The following is a 21863-nucleotide window of genomic DNA, read 5'->3' as shown; positions in this document are numbered from 1 at the left end:
CCCATGCATGAGTGCTCACAGGCATTAACATGGATAGGAATTTTTTTATCTCATGGGGTCAGGGTGGTAATTTAGCACGCTCCTGTGACTGGATGCAGGAATCACACGACCAGGCAGTGTTCTTTTTCCCAAAAGAGAAACAGAAAATAAAAAACAAAATGCTGCAAAGGTGCAGTCATGAAAAAATGAAATAAAATACAAAAAAAGAATAAAAATTTGTACAACTTTATCCTATCTATCAGATAACATTTCCATCTACATGGATAGAGGTGAGGACTACTGCATCCTTGATGGATCCCTGGAATTCAAGTAACCGGTGAAGAAAATAGGATCAGAGATTTTATTTCTTTTTTGGTAAATAAGGAATAGGACCTGAGAAGTTAATAAGGGTCACTATGGATCTAACAATTTAGATTATATGCATCAAACTCTGGGAACCCATATGCGTATGTCTGGCTCTCCACCCCATTGTTCATGGCTTGTGATTTGATTTCCCCTTCTGGTACCTGCAATTACTGCTGGTAGTAGCTATTTCTCTATTATCCTTCAACTGATCTAGTTCGGCATTCAAGGCCACCAATGATCATACCTGGTTCTCTAAGGCCTTCAAGGATTGCATGATGCCTCTACTGCAGCATTGAAGTTCAAAGTTGAAAAACTAGCTTCAAGTCTGTCCACCTTCTCACATCAGTTCCATGTTAGATTTTGTTAGTTTCCTTGATTTGATAATATTATTGTACTGATAGCAACTGACACTAACCGACAAATCCACAGCATAAACACAAACTAACTTCGACCCACTTGGGAGGAAGAATCCTCCTTTGCCCAAATGAGATTTTATTTGAAGTATACAACTTTTCTTATCCAATAACCCATCTTGTCTATGCACTGTATTCCTATCCGATAATCCACATTCACATTTGAGTCCCTTCCACATCATACCTGTGTAACCCACCATATCCAACTAAATCAAAATATAAAATTACCCAAAAAAAAAAGCGTTCTGAATATACTAGGACTCCTATCAACTGAGTAAGAGAGGAAAAACAAAGAAAATATCACAGAAAGATTAGGCTTTTATCATATGCCAGCTCTGGGAACACATTGAGAAATCACCAGTTACAACAGATTTTTATGTGCATCTTGCTCTGTATGCATTCCATCCTTGAAGACGGTATTCTCTAGCAGCCTCAGCTGGGTTAGCTGCCTTAATAATTCCCCGGCCAACAATTAAGATGTCACTTCCTCTATCATAGATGACCTAAAATGCAATTTAACGAATAAGGAGAATCCGAAAGAAACAAAAAATGTAGAAAATTATGCATGGCCATCTTAATTTCCTTTCAAATGTATTAATGCGAGGAGCCAAAATGAATGGAGAGTGAGACATATTGTCAAATAATACATGAATTGGAGAATTTTTGTAGAATAAGAAATTAGCATCATCACTGCTGTTGTTGGCAAAAACTGGCATTAAGAAGCGAACACAATACAAGAGATCAATTGGAAATAAAAACAAATAAAGTGAACAGGTGAAAATAAAAAACAAAGGTTCATGACACAGTATTTTGTTAACAAACGACACAATTTTGTTCACAAAACTTTTGTCAGAAGATATTATCATTGTGTTGATGTGGGTCTGCTGAGCATGTTGAGATAAACAGATTTCACAGAAATCAAATATCAGGGGGGGAGGGAACAATCAAAACCAGTGTTACTTTTCTCATGTTCTAATATTTTGGAAAAATGTCTTTGGGAAGGAGTAAAAGGAACAATTGATATTTCAAGATACCTTAGAATAAGGCAAGGTCAAATTGCAAAGGATAAGTAATTGACCTGTTCTTACAACTTATCCTTTGCTTTCACTGATTACTTGTAAAGATGGCACAAAGAATTGTAATTATTCTCCTTTAAACATTTTCTTGCAAGCTCCTGCTAAACCCAGCTTAGCTAACCTCCCAAAAAGAAGGAAAAATAAGTCTCTGATTCAACTACGTACGTTATCCGGCCAACTGATGTCATCAATGCATCAAGCTAGCAGGATCTAACCTAAAGAGCGACATTTCAGAAAAAAGGGCAAACAGTAAAATGAACTTACAGAATAAGGAGTATTATACTGCTGGCCCAGTGCATCACCTCCGGTAACCATTTGAACACCAGGGGTCAAATGGATAAATGCTGGATTTACAGGTCCCCCTCGCCATGATGCTGGATTGACAGAGATGAAGCCAATTACAAAATCTGAGTGATCATTCGCAATTTTTACTGCCGCAGTTGTGTAGTCTCCCTTGGCAAGATTGCCAGATGAGCTCATTTCTGCAAGCAGTAGCATGCCCCTACCACGAGGCAAACCCTAGATATAGTTTAAGAACTTTATTCAGCGCCCTGCAACAGGTAAACTTCCTAATGCCAAATAGAAATTAAAATGCCACTATGACTGCACATGATAGTGCAGAATTTCATTAAATGCACACCTTTTGTTTCAGACCATCAACGATTCCAGGACCGGATATTATGTGAGCATTAACTATATCCGCCCATTCCAGTATATGATAAACACCTCTGTAGACAATAGAGCCAGAGATATCAATCAAGACACAAGGAGGAAGCAAGCAATAAGATTAATCTCCTTTTGGAGGTTTTGGGGGGGGGGGATCTTACCCTTCGTATTGCATAGATACAGTGTTTCCAATATCGGCAAACTTACGATCTTCAAATATTAAGAAGTTGTGCTTTTCTGCAAGCTTCAACAGAAATAAGCCAATCAGCTACAATTTAGCAACAATTTCATTACAACACTTGAGGCACCAAAAATCCACTCAACATGGAACTGGCAAGTTCATCCAACAGAGGAAATATTTCTGGTTAGCAACAGAAGGCCACCAATTGTCTCCTAGTCTAGATCATTCATCATGGATATAGCTATAGAGATGAAGAAAATGAGCATTTTTATCAAGAAAGGATTATGTAGGCCTGGTGGTTGACCTCCAATGTCATGGTTGTTACTTGTTAGGGTCTTGCATTCATCACTCAATTTAAGTTCATTCAATAAGAACACTACAATAACAAACTATTGCAGGTGTTAAAACTAAAGCCTTGCTACAGTTGTTAAGTATTTCATATAACAATAACCTAAAGATCAAGGGTCCAAGTCTCACTGGAACCAAGTAAAAAAAATTTGATGTCTTCAAGTTCTATGAAGTCCATCTAAATCATTTTTCTCAGACCATGAAATCTTATGGCCAAGCAGCCAAAGTTGGACCCATCAAACACATAAGATCAAATATGAACTAGATGGTGTGAGTCACTTTTTGGCACTTACTTCAAAACATTGGGCACTAACTCCTTTGGTCTGGACAACCAGTGGAGAAGAGCTCGCATAGCAGGGTAAATAAACTACTGTGGAAGTCCATTGAATTGAATCTCTTATCCTCCCATAGATTTAGTTGAAGTCTCCCAACTGTTAACTGACATTAATGTTTTAAATGCTCTTTCTCCACTAGTTGGCCAATGGCACAGTGACAAGTGTCCTGCCTGGTAGGCTCGCTTGCACACTGCCTCTTAATGGCTACTAGACTGTTTCCACAATGCTCACAACACCATTGTGACAAAATAATAAATATCATACTTGGTCTAGTGAGGCGGTTTAAAGCCATGGCCAGCAGCTAACTCGGCATTAACTTGAATTAGTCAAGGGCCTATAGGCCACTTAACCCAACAAAACACACACACTCATAGATAAGCTACCTTCAACACCATAGATGTGTGTGCTATGTGGCATAATGCATATATATGATGTAAAATAAATAATTGTTCAAGGTCTAAATATATTAGAATCCACTTAACCTTGAAAAACTTTCCATTCTCATCTCAGAAAGGCAATATTTCTGTAGGCACTCCATTGAAAACTGAGTTCTTACCATCCTCTTATCTCTGCTCTAATAATCTCTTTCAAGAACTATATATGCATGTGTTCCTAAAATGCACTCTAATAATTTTCCTTCCTTTGCACAAAGTAGTATTAAACAAGATTAATGGGCGTCACATAAATGGTGTGCCACTAAAGTTGGTCGATATCGTTGGTTTGAGTTGTATGGAAAGAAAAGTGCAGAAGTAAAATATTCAAGCTTTGATACATACAGAACGAAGCTGAGAACCAAAATTTGGAGTAAAATCAGGCAATATATCCACATGGGTTTTCAATAAGCAGATCTCTGGTCCAACCTGCCAACATATTCAGCACAGCATCAAAGACTAAAAATTCTTCTAATGTTAATGATGTTACTATGATTGACAAGCCCAAATGAATGAAACTTCGTACTACAAATAAAATAAAATAAAGAAAGTAAGCAAATCACCAATCCACTCTAAAGAAAAAATGTAAACTATGACTCTAGTTTTAGGTTCTGTTAGCTAGATATTCCCACTTTAGGTAAATAAAAAATGTAAACTATGACTCTAGTTTTAGGTTCTGTTAGCTGGATATTCCCACTTTTGGTAACACAAAGTCTTTTTCAGGGTTGAAATCGTCTGTAATTTCGATCTCGTACAATTCCGTGAAATACCACCTTCAGGGGTGACACGTGTATTGATACCAATGCAATGGTCCAGATCTGGTACAACTAATAAAACCTTAAATCAGTGAAGAGTCATTTAAATCAGATCTGGACCATTGCATTAGTATCAATACACGTGTCACCCCTGAAGGTGGTATTTTCCAAAATGAATTACGGACGATTTTTTTCCTTTTTTCATTTTAGTAACAATCTTTGGCACTATAAACAAAAGAAGAATTCCAGTGAAGATTATTAAAAGAGTAGCAAAACCTTGTCGGCAAGGGCGAGCAACTGTGCAGCAGTTGAAACATCAGCAGCCAAGCATAAATTGCTCTGTTTCGCATCCATCACCTCAAAAAGCTTCTTCCCCATGGGATTCTTCGCCATTTTCGCTCTTACCGAATACGTAAACCTAAAATTCTTGGGTGCCAGCGCCGGCAGCGGCAGAGAGACCCTTCGATTCTGTTTTAAGAAAGATTTAACCATCTTCTCCATCTCCTCAGAAACCCGTCCATTCTTTCTCAGAATATCAATCAATTCAGTAATCTTAATCATGGAATGCAATTGAATCCCATTGTCAGCGAGGTTCTCTCTCCCCCCTTGCTCTCGATCGATGAGAACAACAGCATCCGTTACCTTCAACCCTAGAGCCCTGAGAGGCAAAGCTGTCTCAAGAACCGATGCTCCACTAGTGACGAGATCATCAACGATGAGACAGGTTTGGCTTTCTTCGAAAACGCCTTCAATGGCTTTCCCAGTACCGTAGTCTTTGATCTCTTTGCGTCGCATCAGCATGGGGATGTCGTTGGAGATGGAAATGCTGGTGGCGATGGGAAGAGCGGTGTAAGGGGCTCCGCAGATGAGGTCGAAGGTAGTGGTGGAAGGGATGGAGGAGACGAGGAGTTGAGAGATTTGGCGGAGGAGAGATGGGTAGGAAACGATAAGGCGAAGGTCTATGTACATTGGAGAAGATATCCCTGATTTGAGTTTGAAATTGTGGAATTTCACTGCTTCTATCCCATGGAGTTTCAGAATCAGAGACTCCATTGATGACTCTCTCTCTCTCACACACACCACACTCCACTGCTGAAACCCAAAAGGCCAAGCTTTTCAATTATGGTTTACTGAGGTTTAACGAAGTTAACTAACTTTGTGTATCTGAACCCGACCCGGATCCGACCACTTTTTTGCGGCTTTCTGTGATTGTTTTCGGAGCTGATATTCTATTATATAATTTTGTGGTGAAGTGCCGTTCCTGCGTGAGAGGAACTCATGGAAACATGTATAGAGATGTTATTTTTTATTTTTATGGGAGATAATTGGGTCATTTTCGTCCCAGTTGTTTGGGTGTAGGGACCACACTCTCATGAGAAACCTTTATTTTTTCATAATTTGTGTTTGAATTTTTTTTATTTTTTTTTTAAGTTCAGATTTTATTTTTCAACCCAACACAAACCTGATGGATTGCCATCTAATTACAGCCAAATTTATGTGTAGACATGGTGGTGATCTTGATTAATTATACGAAATTAGAGATGGGATTAGCCTCTATATCCATATATCTATCTGGTATAGAGAATTTCTTATTCAAAAAAATCCTACACCATTCTTCATCTCACAATGGAATCTTCTTCCTTCAAAGGTTTTTTTTTTTTAGATACAATGTAATAGGCACCTTCAAGACCCTACTTTGCAGACAATTACAATTTATCTTCGTAAAAATAATGGACCCAAAACCAATCTAATTAAACATATATAAGCTTTTTTTTTGTTAACATATATAAGCTCAACAATAATTACTTGGGCTGCTCATAATATAAGATTTCAAGATTCAACTAATCTTCATCTTAGCCTGAATTCCCCAAGTGCAAACTTCCAAATTATCTTTGTTTTAATCCATCTCACCCAGACTAGCATGGTCCACCCCCCACCCCCCACCTAGGGATGCCTTACACAACTCATTGCCACATAATATCATTTGACTTCTCCTCTCCAATGAATGAAGAGCTAGAGAGGTACAATGAGAGGGAGAGAGAGAAATATCTTATCACGGGACAAAATTCTTACACTTACTAGCTTGGTTAAGGGGGCCTAATGCCATTGATTAGATATTAATACCGTTTGGAGAACTATATATCTAAAGCTTGAGAGGCTGAAAGTTGTTGGTAGCAATCACATGGGCAATAGACATTTAGGTAGTTATAATATAGGTTAGACTTTTTTTTTTTTTTTTTTTTTTAAATGAGCCTCATTTATAAAGTGGGATAGAATTAGTATACTGGATTTGTAATTAAGATTAGCATTTGGGTAAGATTACGCAACTTCATATTTAGATAGAAATTCGATTTTAATTTTATTTATTTCATCAAGCATGTTAGAATACTTATGAGTCTTTTATGAGTTAATTTAGACATTTTAAAAGATCTTTAAATCTGTAATACACCTCTATCAATTAGAAATGATTTGAATAAAAAATATGAGATTTTTCTTTAGGAGTTTGATGCTGTTGAACAGTACATACGGGATTAGTATCCCAAACATGATTTCTTCTCTTCTACTTTCTACTTACATTCTCTTTTTATTCCTGCCAAGAAGATCAATCTCATCCCTTTCAACTTGCCAATCTGCTTTATTTTGATCACAAAACAAATGGTAACAATAACCTCTCAAAAGGCATAACGGAATTTGGTTATATATCTGAGATTCACTACCAACCACCCCCACCCCCCAAAAATAAGAAAAAGAAAAAGAAAAGAAAAGGGGGGCAGGGGAGGGAGAGCCTATTTACATATGGGGAAAAATGAACTTCAAACAGATTTGTTGCTAAACTTGACTCAATGAACCTTCATTGAAAGTTTTCTCTAACTCTAAAATGCCCAAGACATCCCATAACAAAAAAATGTATCACTAATAACAATGAAGACAAAAATGATAGTCAAGATAACATCATAGCAATAAAACCTACAAGTTACTTCCTTCCCCTTGTGGATTTGAAGTGAGGGTAGAGACCTAATACATGCTCTGGCATAAAGTCATGCCGTGTTAGGATACCAACGATCGGTGGTCTCTGCAAGTCGAAAAATTAAACAATTCAAAATTGCTAGCAGCTTGCAAATAGTAACATAAAGGAGTTATTCATCTTTAGGGTAATAGTTTACTCTTAAACCAAACAAGTGAGACAACTCCCTATTCACTGTGTGTGTGTGTGTGTGTGTGAGAGACAGAGAGAGAGAGAGAGAGAGAGAGAGAGAGCACTTACATCTGTGGTTTTTGGTACCACACACATATGCCTTAGGCCAAGCTGCCTAAAGAGCAGTGCAGCTTTGGCTAGAGACATTGTCTCCACAACTGTGTACGGAGATGTATTAGTGATTGGATGGAGATCAACGTACAGCTCCATATCCTCCTCCTGAAGGTCCAGGTCCTCAAGCTTTACCCCCTTCCCTGCTCCACCCTTGGCAAAATCAAATGCATCAAACTTCCGTGATATCCCATTCTCAATCAACACCCTCTCTCGCGAGAACATTTTCCCCTTGAGTAACACAAGCAAATGGGACCTCAGCACAAGACCAACCAATTCTGGTGCATCTGAGAAGGGTGGCTCATCAATCACCGGAAAACCGTTGTGTCCTGTCATTTTCAAAGCATGCATAATATTGCCCACCTTCTCCACCCCAGCAAATGAGATTAATGGACCTGATACAACGTCCCCAGCGACTAAATGCCTCATGTAAGGTTCAGAATGGGCTTCCATGAAAGGAAAGCCTTTCATTTTCACTATTTGGTCATAAACACCCCTGTTAAAGCAATCTGCTACAGTTTTTGAGATAAGTAGGACTACCATCACGAAGGGAAGCATTAGGAGATCATTGGTGAGCTCAAGCAATATGACACAAAGAGACACTGTCATCCTCATGGTGCCACCAAGGAAGGAGGCAGATCCCAGGAGAGCAAATAGACCAACATCGAGGTCAGAGATGGACCCAAGGAGAGTGCCAATCAAGCGTCCGTAGGTGGCTCCAGCGAGTATGACTGGGATGAAGAGTCCAGAGGGGACAGCAATTCCATACGTGATAATGCCGAGGCAATAAACAGCAGCAAAGAAAATCAATAGGGTGGATATTTTAAATTCATTTTCAGTGCCGGAGCTAAATAGGTTACGTATTGCATCATCATTGGTGTTGAGGAAGAGGGAGGCAAGGTCATTGTAATGGCCTTCCAGGCACTGGAAGCTCTTGAAGTTGCCAGAGCGACCTATGGTGGGGCATACCTCTTGCAAGTCATCAGGGCAAGGTGTGCACTTTGCCAACCAAGGAAGGCCGAATGAACAGCATGAGGTCAGGAGGGAGATGGCAATGACAAGGATCACCTTAAATACCGTGCCTTTCCTGCAATCACTCACCATCATTAGCATAAGAAACAAGTACAATAATAACAGAAGAAAATGAAGATGGACTAAGCCACTCCAATGCCACATACTGACAATAATGTTTTAACCGTTTGATGTGTACAAACCTTTGTGGTGCATCACAATAAAATAATTAAACTGCCATCAACAAAATCAGGAGCTGGGACCCAGGCAACCATTTATGTGGTAGTTCACAATACAATCATGAGTAAGTAATGTGGACTTACTCATTGATGATGCTGTAAGTACGCAAAACCTTGTCCACGAGATAGTTGTAGAGGCTTCCGAAAATCCCCCCAAAGATTCCGAGGATTATTACTGCTAATAGGTCTACGGTGTTATACGTGGCTTTGGCTGAACTGACATCAAACATGATGAGTCCTCCTTTCCCAAAAAGACCACAATTTCCACTCCGGCAAAAGTCTATAAAACCTCTCAACACTACAGCCACTACGGCAGTAGTGAAAAATGTTCTCCAAAGAAGAGCACTCCTCCACCTAGAGAACAAACAGAGAGAAAGACAAGGGAATCAGTTCAAGGCTCAAAATCTTATTAATCTGTTTGAGACACAGCAATACAAATAGATTTAAGTGAACAACAATTGCACTGAGTCAAGGGTTTCAGTCTACTTTGAGAGTGGTTTTGCAAGACAATTGGTTACAATGAAAGGCAAAATGTTTCTGTTCAACAGAATCATTTGATGACCAGGATTGACAAAACAACAAATTGTTTTATTTTTCTCCTTGGCTTCTTTCCTTTTTCTTTCCCATCCAAATGCCCCCCCCCAACACACACACCAAAAAAAACCCAAAGAGAGAGAGAGAGAGAGAAGGGTAACTCAAACTTAAAAAAATGGACTAGCTCATGTAAGATTGTTGCAGCTATCAGCAAGACCATACATCAGTACATGTGAATCCAAGCTCGAACCCAGCTAGACAAAAACACAAGTCTAGCAAACAGCTGAGAAGGATCCAAAATCATCTTTCCTTTACTTTCAATCAGTTAGAAAGATCACTGGAGTACTGGACATTGTGTCTTATCCCTCTTTTCCATTCCACTCTTTCAACTATTCCTTTTTTCGAACTGGTAAAAAAAGATATATGAATGTTCTTCCCTCCACAAAGAATGGAAACAGCCATTTGGCAAGTGTTTACTGCTCATGTATAATGTAATTAGACTGGGGTACAATTTCCTAATGTCATGAGGATGGGAAAACCCGCTTGGTTTGCTATTCCCTCCCCCCTATTTTCCTTTATCTTTCTTTCATGGCTCTGTTTTCTACCAAAAGAAACAAGAGTATGAATTAGTGTGGCATCATATGAGAAGAAGCAATAGTTTCCACAACAAAAGGAGAACATTCAAAAAATAATTGATATGAATGCTAAGATATTTTTAATTCTGATCAAATCTTCCAAGAAGTAGTTGGAAAATTGGATTCTATTTGTTCTACATCTGCATGTTTGAGCATCTAATTTTCTGCTAAAAATTCAGAAGACACATGAACAATGACTCAGCAATTATACATCAGTTTCTGGCACACCTTGGCCTGAAAGACTTCTCCATACAGGAGTTGACTGAATATGACTATTTCCAAGGCAATCGACTTGGCGTATAAGTGTATAACTCTTACAAAAGGGGCAGATCAGCAGGGAAGGATCATAGAAGAGGAGGGAAGGGGAAGCTTCTGGTGATCAGGACTTTCCTCTCCCTCATTTCATGGTTTTTTTTTCTTCTTTTTTTTCATGTGTTCCCTAGTCAGTGGCAATGGGGTAGATTATTTAGAGTGCATTTGGTTTGTGACACTAATGTCTTGGCGAAGTACAATGTGGTGAACTATTATGACCTGCACTGATACATTGACAAGGCGGCAGGAGGCAGTTTGGCCCAAAAGTTACAAGCATTCACACAACCAAAAAGTGGAAGGAAGGGAGAAGGATGAAAGTAAATACTAAGAAGATAGAGTGAGGAGCTAACCACGAAGCTGCTTCTTCAAGGGCAAATAGAACTCCACCAACCGGGGCACGAAAAGCAGCAGCAACTCCAGCAGCAGCACCACAAGTGATCAAGTCCCTACGGTCCCGGTCATTTTTAAAGTATCGGAATCCTCTCCAAGTCAAGTGATACTTGCGAGACCCACCTTGCCCAAGTAAAGAGGCTATGCAAGCTCCTGTATGTACCATAGGTCCCTCCTTACCTAAAACAAATCCAGCAGAGACTCCAAAAATGGAACCAAATATCTGCAGATAAAAAATGCTCAATAAGTTGAACAGGGAAATTAAAACTGGGGAATCCAACAGAACCACAGAAGAAAATGCTAATGTCATCTGAGAAGTCAACGCAAGCTAATAAACATACTAAAGCTTGTCACTTTCTATATCACTAATAGTTCAGAAAGTCGCTGACAATTTAAGCTTCTTAAGTTTAATCATCAATCAATAGAAAAAGACATATACATGTCCCACTGCAATACAGGATAGTTGGCATGCTGCAAGGGAATTAAGCCCCTTTTTTTTTTCTGGTCATCTTTCACGTATATGTATGTATATATATATATTTTTTTTTATTATTATTATTATTATTTTTTTTTCTTTTGGAACTCATTTTCCAGGTATCAACCATCAAGAATTTGAGTACATTTGGTTGCCATATGGAATAAAACCCATGTCCTTAGTTTAGGGGTTTAACTTGTTGTCAACATGTTGGTGACGATTGATTTTTGTAACCATGTATTATTACTACCATGTGGCAACTCAGTGTGGGGCCTTGGGGCTGAAATTTTATGCACAAGAAAATCCCATAGTCCCCTATTCACATGTCAAGCTTAAGTCCAATTGGAGTTGTCCACAATCCAAGTTGCAAAACGAATCATTTAAGCACTATAATGAGGGTGCATGGGACCATAAGGGGGTGCATGGACATAAATGGGAGGATATGCGATTATAGGGAAGGAGAAGCAATTAAATTTGAGGCTAAACTTTAATGTGATAATCCAGACCATTTCCTAGATATCCAATGGTCAGATTTGCCACATCACTCTTCCAAATGGCAGAATGAGAGCCATAGTTAAAATGTACTTGTCATCATGGGAGACATCAAGATTTTCCGTTTAGTTTATCTATCAAATTTGATATTTCATTAAAATGCACCGATTTTGTGTCAACAAAAGGTTGTAAATTAAAAATCTGCATTTAAGCCTCAATAACGTCATTTCTGTTTTTACTAGCATACCTTTAATAATTGAACAAGTATCGATCTCTAGCACAGAATTATCAAATAGGCACTCAAATGATCATGAAATTAAAATGAAACGATTCTAGTCGAGGAGGCAATCAAATGCTTCAATGTTTGGTAAACATAAAACTGCACAACCTTCCCACCCATTTCCAAACAAGAAAGTGGAAATGTAATTATTGGACCATAAACTTTCTTTTCAATCAACTCCCAGAATTAATACCTGAGAATTTACCAGGAAACAAAGCACTAGCGAGGGGGTTGTCCCTAATTTCTTTGGCTCCATTCATAGAGCTACATACACTATTCTTGGTCGTCGTCTTCTTATTATCTTTAAGGCCATCTGATTATTTATGGTGTTTTAACTTATACTAAACATTGTTTAAAACTGTAAACTACATTGTAGAGGCGAGAATCAATGATTTTGCGAAGCCTAAATGACTATATGTTGACTGAGCTTTGGAGCTTTTGTTTATTGATATGTTTTGGAGTTTGAAGCCCCCCCCCCTCTTTAATTTGTTAATACACCAACCCTGATCCTAGTTAGACTGGCTATGATCCTTCGCTTTGAAAATCTACAAGTTCCCGGCCAACCAAATGCACCAGGTTATTGCAAATGGGAAAGCCTTTTGCAAGCTAGGCTGAGAGCACTGTAACATCATCTATATTCTAAACTGTCCATCCTTGTAGCACTCAGATCATGGACAGGAGAAGAGTCCACTTTCACTAGATCAGGAAAAAAGCTTGGGAAAATTACATGATTACTTATTTTTGGATTTTCTTTTACAAAATTATCCATCAAAAGTTTCAGTCAACAAAAATACCCAAAATTAGGTTTGGACTTACAAAACTACCCACCCAAAGTTTCGGTTAACAAAAATACCCAAAATAAGGTTTGTGTTTACAAAACTACCCAAAATAAGGTTTGTGTTTACAAAACTACCCAAAATAATGATTCTTCATCTTCCACATATGATTAGGTATTTTTTAATAATTAAAACTTTGAGTGGGTAGTTTCATAAACCCAAACTCAATTTTGGGTATTTTTGTTAACTTAAACTTTAAGTGGGTAGTTTTGTAAAGGGAAACCTAATTTTGAGGTTTTTTGTTAACTGTAACTTTTGGTGGATAATTTTGTAAAGAAAAACCAAAAAATGGGTAATCATGTATTTTTTCCAAAAAGCTTCCTCCAAATGCCAGCAATACACTTGCACTGAACAAGGTGTCTATTAGATTCCTTGTTCTCCCCACACATCACACAAATACTTGAAAATTCCAATTCCTACGTGCCAAGTGATCAATGGTCAAAATTTAGTCAACTGACGCTGCCTAACCCTACCCCGTACCAGCTCCAAAGAGAAAAAGGGAAGAAAGGGATTAACACCACCAGGGAAATCTGACCAAAGTTTTGACAAAAAAAGCTGATAATGGTTACTTTCCCTCCCAACTGACTACTTCTCCGAGCTTGGAAAGTGATCCAGCCATTGGTCCTCCCAAGTGTTTGAAGTCCCGAAGCAGATGTACCGACCACACTCTGTTGCCTTCCATCCATTCATAACAGTATTATACTAAAGTCTCCTTCTTTCAAGCAAAACATATGCTAACCCTGAAACTGTCTCCTAAGTGACACATCATCGCAAGAACACTAAACTTTCCAAATTTGCATCAATTAGCTTGCCTATGTATCCACCATCCCACTCAAAACTTCTAGTCAATCATGGAAATTCACTTCCACACCAACACATAAGACCTGTTTACAGGCCTCCACCCTCCCTCTTCAACATAATGCTTCACTGCAGTAAACTACCCTCCTCCACCCCAAACCTAGATAACTATGGTCATGGTTCTAATGGACGTTTCACCAAGATCCTCCTCATCCTTAGGCCAATAGACCCTCTCCAATTCCACCAAATGGTACTTACTGGCATCATCTTCCCACTAAAAAGTCCCTACGTAGCTTCTCAAGCCTGTAAGGTAATATTTATTATAAAAGCTCAATGTAGAAACTCTCTTTAAAATGTAGAAACCAAAGGCATAGATCACTTTTTTCTTTTTTTCCTCAAAAAATGGACTAGATAAAATTTCTTTACTACTTAGGAAAAAATTACTTTAAAATAATTATAAGACCATCATGATTTATGGAGCATACTGTTGGCAATTGAAAAATAACACATGCACAAAATGGATGTAAATATGGAGGACCTTGAGATGAATACAAGGCACCAGCATAGAATCAGAGATGAATGCACTTTTTAGGAAATTAGAGAGAGCATGAGTAGACTACAAAATATAAGGAAACTGACTGAGAGAGTTCAACGAAATGCACCAACCACACCCATGAAAAGGATCCATCTATTGCCAGTTGCAGGACAGAAGGACAATGACGTGACCAAGAAAGACACTAGTGGAGGCAGTCAGAAAGGAACAATGGATTTAGGATCTAACACAAATCTTGAGGGCAACAAATACTCACTCGGCTGTATTCGCACATGAATGCTTGGATGTCCTTATGATAAACATTTCATCCAACATTTTTGCCTGCTTCTAAAAAATGCAACAAGAGCAACATATGATCCACTTCAACAAAGATACCATAGCTTTTGCAGAAATTTGACTACAATATATAGCTTTTTTATTATAAGATTCCATTCAAAAGTACATAATGAATAGTGGAAACGAGACAACTGCAATTTTTTACTAATTGTCATACTAAATTAGGAGGAAGCCTGAAACCAATTGTGGACAATTTAGGATCTATGACTAAGCACAATATATTCTATAGAGTTGCACACTTTAGAGATTCAAGGAATCTTTTCAAAAAGAATTGACATTATGAATCCTGAACAATATGGTGTGGCTAAAACCAAGCATCAAGAATTAGAGGAATTTAAATAAACAAATTGCACAACGAAATATAAACCAATGTGAAATAAAGCATCAAACGAAAAAAAAAAAAAAAAGAAATAGAAAGGGCCTTTCAACTTAAAAGGATTTCTTGTGTACGTTCATTTGTTAAAAGGTTATCAGCATAAACCTTATGGCAAAAGAGGCCCATTAATTGGAACTCACCTTCACAAAGAGAGTACTTGGAGCCAAAATGGAATAAGCATCAACACCATTAAGATAGGCTTTCACTTCAGGTATGCCAGACCCAGCTGCTGCGGGGGCAATGAATGCACAAAGGGCTGCAGCCAAAGTTGCCAAAACTACATTGCAACCAGCAAATGTTAAAAATGCCCTGACATACCTGCGCTGGAACCATAATCATAGCTGCAATTAGGGGAATCAGCATAAGTGAAATTACAATTCTATAGCATCAACTTACACTGATATATAATGTTAAATTTTTTTTTTTTTTTTTTTGGGGGGGGGTGGGGGGGGGGTTGGCGTCATGCATCTATAACATATCTGAGATATGAGATAGTAGCTGCACATGAACTCAATACAGTCATGCACTTTTCTGAAGCAGTTTAGGGCAAAAAATGCTTTCATCAAATCAGGTAGTTTGAAATCTTGAAATTTATAAGGAGAATTTAATGTTTAGTACTGTGAATTAATGAACTGACTGACTGAATTGATACGGCATGATGGCAAAACAGTGACTGAGTTGAAATGGAGAGAGATTATGATGAAAAATTAACTTTATCTATGCCCTCTACCAATGATATCCTCATGTTAATTAGTACCAGTAGTTTTCTAATCCAGTATCCACCTACAATATTTGGTATCTCCATAATCAAAATCTAAATTTGTCACCAACCTAAAAGAACTTTTTACAAAGTTCACAAATCTCAAAAAACAAATCTGCTGAATCATGAATTAGTGAAATACTAGCCATATTCATAGTCTTCATCATAAAAAGAATATGGATACAATTTTTGGAATCCTCCTTCTGTTCTGCTTTTTTCTTCATTTTCTTTAATGAATCTCTTTGTTCTTATTTTGGTTGTACTAACTATTACAATGCAAGTTACATACACCAAGCAATCTAAGCATTCACTTTGTGGACCTACTGTGGAATGTTTCTGGATCCAAATTAGCCCAGTTAACAATTTCATAATGGATTATTTTTTGATGTCGAAAAGAAACATTGATGGAAGTCTTGAATAACGAAAATTTATATACTGAATGGTTAGAAATATTGGGTCAACCTGATTTTGTCCATCAGGCCTTAAATTAGGGTTTAACAGGAAAGGGACAATTAAAAAAGGGCGTACCAGAAGTAATAGCATCATGCATTCAAAGAAACAATATTGTAGCATAATGAGAGAATTCAGGCTTACTTCTTATCGAGCAACAGATTGCTAGTGAGCAGCAACTTGAAACCTGCTATGTTCTCGACTGCAATGTTGTTAAAGAAGCCAACCACCCCAGTAGCTAACCCTATAAGAAGTGCAAAAGTCCACTTGAGGACGATGTACTGAAATATCTGAACCTTTTTCCTTGACCTCCAATCCTGCTTGAATAGATCATTTTCAACAATCCTGAAAATAGAAAGCAAAGGAAAAAGGTGAGGATTTCTTATTATAAAACTTTAATGCACTTCAAATTTAGAAAGAAAAGATGGGGACATTGAGGAGATAGCAAATAATCAATCAATCATTGTGATGTTGGATAAATAGGAAGTGCTACATAGGCCCTATGTAAAATTTATGGCTCATCATGACCATATGCCCCCTATATATGGGGTTTTGTCACTTTCTTTACCAGCCATTGTTCTTCAAAGACAGCAAACAATTCTCGCAGCATAATCTAACATCTGGCAATATCAAATTGGACTGAAAATTGATGTACGAGTGAATGACTTGTTGCCCACGAAGTTTCAAAACCAATGGACAGTGCCACATGACAGATAAGTCAATATAGCCAGAAAGGCTATCAGCTGAGGTGGTGCCACTTTTAATAGTTCTTTATTATGGCCAGAGACAACTCGTTTTTTAAGGTTTTTTTATTCTAGACCCCAGCTTGCATAGTCAAAGTGGGAACAGGCTTGGGGGGTAAGAGAGGGTACATTGTATATATGTGTTTGTAAATCAAATACCATTGTTGGATTGCAATTACTTGCCCAGGATTCCCCATTATGACGCAGAATGAGATCAATTACTGCAGAAAGGATATGAGGAAAGCAAGGATCCATGTAACCAGCCACATTTAGCTGAGATTATCCTGACTTGCGGGCTATGCCACTTTCCTCTTACTCTCATCTCTCATCTCTCATCCTTCAACTCACCTCTCTTTTCTCTTTGTTAATTTTTGGATGAATCCATGTAGCTAACCCCATTAAGTTGGTATAAGGCTGAATTTGTCATTATTGGATACGAGGAAAGCATTGTTCCCGTAATCATAATCTGTTTGGTCTGAAACCCCACATGCTTATAGTGATCCAATTAACTGATGTTATGGTGAATTTGGTTTCCATTGGAATTGGTTTTTTGTTTACTTATGCTGCAGCATTCAGACCTTCTGTTATCATGGTGGTTGTGTTCAAACACAATATCCCAAAACTTGAACCTCAGATTCAGGCTAGCTCATGGGCACAGCCCCAACCACAGAAAGCCTACTACTTGTCCGCGACTCTGCCTGATGTGTGACTAAGCACTTAAGAAATCATTCACCAAGTAAAAAAAGGAAGAATATAAGACTACTACATGTGATTATGAATATGGCAGAGAGAAGCTTACTCGTAATCAAGGCTCTCGATTGGGCAGACGTTAGCACCAACGATGGCTAACTGGGAGGTAGTGTTTATCCTTCTCTTAAGGAGTGGCTCCCTGATGACAGTACCTTTCTCCGACATGTCCGAGCGGTTCCTCTCCAGGTCCCTCCCATCCAGAAGCAGTCCTTCGTTTTCTATATCATTCAAGTCTCCTCGATCCATCTCTGCACCCTATAATCTTTACCAAGTTCTTCAATTTCTTTCTCAGCTACAGAAACTCTTTCTCCTACTTCTTGCATACAAACAAATAAGATCTTTTAGAGCTTTGAGTTGTGAGTTTTAAGTCTGATACTTGTTAGTACTTTTCAATGGCTTCCAATTGACGCAAAGTTGACATCCCAGATGGACAAACTGATTCATAAAAGTTATACTACTGTCGAGCTAATCAAATAGCATGATCGATATATTTATAGATTCCAATCTCAAAATCCCTCCTTATTTCCATTCTGGTGGGCGCCAGAACCCAAATTGAAAAACCCTTTTGAATAAACAAAAATTAACCATAAACACGAAATTTATCCAATCCAGCTTAAAATTTGCAAACGACCCACCAACCAGAAATGGCTCCATTTCGCAAATCTGCAACTGAGATGTCCAGAATGGAAATGAAAGAGCCCAACACTCTTTCTGGGGGAAGGCTTGTCCTGCTTTGTCTGTGCATAAATTCTCACATGCATACAATCATAAAAAATGAAAAAGGAAGGAATATTTGCTGAACTAAGCAAGGGTTGATTATTGAGGCTTTGCGGCAACAAGAGGAAGGAATCTTTCATCCTTGGATTTGGAACTTGGCAGTCCAGTGGCTTAGTTGCTCTGCTCATCATGGGCTTTCCCTTCCTTTTCTAGTTTTTCTCCAAAAGTTAAAAGAGGGCGGCAGGAACACTGCGTATTTAATAAATTCCACTGTTGCGGCACAGAGCAATTTAACCAGAATATAAGCCCTCACAGTCGACGACGATTCGTGTCGATGGATAAGCTGAAGCATTTGGTATGAAACACGTGGGCAGCGTAGCTAACAAACCTCACCAATTCCATGGACACAAACAGAATCTTTCAACGTTACATATCGACTTTTTTGGTTGGGGCGTTAATGGCCCAGGTAGGACCGGGTTTTTTAAAATCCCAACATAATTATACGTTCACTTAACTCAATTCAAAGACAACCCAACTTAAGTTGGACTGAGTTGATCGATCCTGATTGAGTTGGATTAGCCTAACTCAACCTGGTCTCGGGCCTGAAATTCACAAAGGACCAAAGCCTTCCAATGGCGTCCATAGGATATCAGGAACAGTACGGACATCAACGATCATTCATAAATAAGGGGCCGATATTAATAGTCATTGAGGACTCACGATTCCTTCATCCTGCGATGCAATAAGAACTTTCTAAGAATAAAATCATATCAAATCTTGGAGGTAAAGTCATTCAGTTTGGCCAAATCCATATGGAATCAGATCCTCCACCAAAAAATATGGAATCAAATCCTCTCCGGTACACCCAGTGTGTATCCGATGGCTGAGTGTGCGCGTTCGAGGATCTGAATCCACTTCCTATTGAATTATTGATATCATGTCAGCAAAGTTTTGGGCTTCGACGTGGGGTCTCAAGTTGTGCCGGCTAATTTTAGTTGCTATCTGTCTGTATTATACGATGAGACATTCAAACCTATTACTGCAAAGCCCCATAAAACGACAAATTCAGCTCGGCAGTTTTGGAGAGCTAATTTCCAATAAACACACGACGCGTGGCAAGTACGAGGATGGAGTGGAAGGAACCGGGGACGGGAGGACGGTGAGGAATTAGGATTCTCGAAAACGATTCCGACAATGAAAAAAACAATTAGACAGAATAGATAGAAAGAGAAAATCGCAGTGAAAATCAACAGAAGGGAACAATTTTAAGAAATAAAGCTATAAATTTCAGTGAAAAGCTCATTTGCATAGATCTCTCCATGAAAAAGCAGAAGAATGCTCAGAGACAAAAAGAACAGAGAGCGATTACGAAAGCTATAAGAAACTTCGATTCCATCTGTGGAGAAGTTGGTCCCAACTAGAAACCTATAAAAGAAAGCCTGTAAACCTAAAAGATATTGCAGATCAGTATATGAGGAATTCAAAGCTTCAATCAGGAACTTCGATATAGAAGGACCGATTTGAACAACCAGACAGAAAAAATAAAAAAATAAAAATCATTCCTCACGTTCAATCGGAGAAGATATCATGCAACAGTTTCAGAACTTAATTGAAAAATAACGAAATCAAGAGGAGAAAAATGAAGATCCAAATTGTATAGAGAAGAAGAAGTAAGAGATGGTTGATTACCTCTGATATCGATCTTTAACCTTCCCAACTTGCAGAGCCGATCCTCGACTACTCTGCCGAACACACCATCTCCGTCGGCGGAGATAAATTATTCAGATTTATCCGAATCTTCATCTTCTCTTCCTAGTTTTTTTAATTTTCCGGCTCAATTGGGATTGGTGTCTGCGACAATATAGAGGAGCCGAGGAAAGAGGAGACATCGAAGGTATATATAAGAGAAAAAACAAACTAAACAAAGCCCGATTGGCGGACTCTTGAGATGGGAATAAAAATTGAACAATTGAAGATAAAAATAGCGTCACCTAGCGCTTGCTCACTCCCTCATCCATAAGCAAAACTTTTTAAGTAAAAAATATATATCTATGGTAGCGTGATTCACGTCAGCGTTTTTATGAGTAAAAATCTGTCTGGTATTCTATAAAAAGATCTTTACCCCAAACTGAGTGAATAGATAAGAGAGACCACGTCAAGATTTAGATATCAATATTGATATTGGTATCGACAGATATTAATACTGATATGAATTCAAATTGAATTGATGCGTATTGGTCACTTTTATTCCTGCTTTTTAAAAACATTGGTAATTTTTTTTACTGTTTTTACAGCTAAAATGATATGGGTGATCAATCTAGATTGTCCAGGTATCAGTATTGATCTCAGCTAATACTAATATGGTACGATCAGTATAGCCAATACTCGAAACAATAAGCCATGCTCTCCACTTGTTTTTTATGGGTGGAGTTTTGTTGTTAAGCCTATGTGACCAACGCCAATGCAAGAGCGTGCGTGGGCATCTACACAAGGGACATGACAGTTTTCTCACACAACTATGTGTTTGGGCGTAGGGGGGTTTGGCTCCTCTCCATACAGCCGAGGATCAGAGAGTGACCTTAGGACTAGGAGTACCCAAGCACATATCCCTAGGTCTTCCCAACCCTAGGATCGATCACTTTGGCTCTTGGGCTCTATGGAAAGGAATCCTATCTATAGGAGGAGAATGACCATGAGGTTTTCTACTGTCACATAGCCCACGCGCTTGGGCTGATGGAAAAGTGAGCATAGGCATCTACACAGGAAGGGGTTGGGATATCTTTTCTGGCGATCATGTGTCTAGAGTAGAGAGCGCAATTAGGCAACAATCTTACGTTACTTAATCACATTGCCTCTATGCCCAATCACATGAGCACACAAAATTATAGCCTAGCCCCTATGGAATTAAAAAAGAAAAATTATCTAATTGCATGGCCCTATGCTTTACTTCGCCATTTGATATGATCGTTGACAGAGAAAGCTTACATGCTAACTGTAGAAATTGAAAGGGAAACTACCGACTTTTTTTGGCTTTCCCTGTTTAGTCGTCCGTGAGGCCCAAAGGAAGAATCTAGATCAAGCACCGTGAAGCAGACGTTGGTTTTCGGGACGAAGCGGGTAAAGATCTTGACGTAACGACACGGACACTTTAGAGTACTTTGACTTTTCTCTACGGCCGAGAGAGATTTTCACGCGAAACGTGAGAACAAATCAAAATCGTAATTTCCATGGTTTTTTTGGGTAAGTATTAAAATAGTAATTCGGCACATAATGGATAAGAGACAGAATCAGTAAAAATACCTTCTTTTTTTTTTTTTTT

At 38.5% G+C, this 21863-nt stretch overlaps 2 protein-coding genes across 8 annotated transcripts; both read right to left on the bottom strand.

Moving 5' to 3' along the window:
* Positions 1 to 317: 317 nt before the first annotated feature.
* On the bottom strand, positions 318 to 5696 carry LOC122072802 (uridine 5'-monophosphate synthase-like). 2 transcript variants are annotated; one of them, XM_042637214.1, is made up of 6 exons: positions 4827 to 5696; positions 4141 to 4224; positions 2662 to 2744; positions 2475 to 2562; positions 2099 to 2353; positions 318 to 678 (listed from the first exon to the last, which is right to left on the bottom strand). In XM_042637214.1, exons 1-6 carry the CDS (start codon positions 5601 to 5603, stop codon positions 607 to 609), a joined length of 1359 nt encoding a protein of 452 aa, XP_042493148.1. In that variant the 5' UTR covers positions 5604 to 5696; the 3' UTR covers positions 318 to 606. The 2 variants fall into 2 exon arrangements, with proteins under 2 accessions (XP_042493148.1, XP_042493147.1); XM_042637213.1 differs by lacking the exon at positions 318 to 678 and adding an exon at positions 777 to 1261 and having other exon boundaries at positions 4827 to 5680.
* Positions 5697 to 7161: 1465 nt separating this feature from the next.
* LOC122074876 (chloride channel protein CLC-c-like) lies at positions 7162 to 20528 on the bottom strand. 6 transcript variants are annotated; one of them, XM_042639857.1, is made up of 8 exons: positions 20234 to 20528; positions 17877 to 18143; positions 16479 to 16679; positions 15265 to 15442; positions 10939 to 11201; positions 9192 to 9461; positions 7816 to 8944; positions 7162 to 7623 (listed from the first exon to the last, which is right to left on the bottom strand). In XM_042639857.1, the coding sequence occupies exons 2-8, from the start codon at positions 18071 to 18073 to the stop codon at positions 7525 to 7527; spliced, it is 2337 nt and encodes a 778-aa protein (XP_042495791.1). In that variant the 5' UTR covers positions 18074 to 18143; positions 20234 to 20528; the 3' UTR covers positions 7162 to 7524. The 6 variants fall into 6 exon arrangements, with proteins under 6 accessions (XP_042495791.1, XP_042495792.1, XP_042495793.1 ...); XM_042639858.1 differs by having other exon boundaries at positions 17877 to 18140; XM_042639859.1 differs by having other exon boundaries at positions 17877 to 18137.
* Positions 20529 to 21863: the final 1335 nt, after the last annotated feature.

Source organism: Macadamia integrifolia, chromosome 3, assembly GCF_013358625.1.
Source record: "Macadamia integrifolia cultivar HAES 741 chromosome 3, SCU_Mint_v3, whole genome shotgun sequence".
NCBI lineage: Eukaryota > Viridiplantae > Streptophyta > Magnoliopsida > Proteales > Proteaceae > Macadamia > Macadamia integrifolia.
This window is presented reverse-complemented; position numbering and strand designations above follow the sequence as displayed.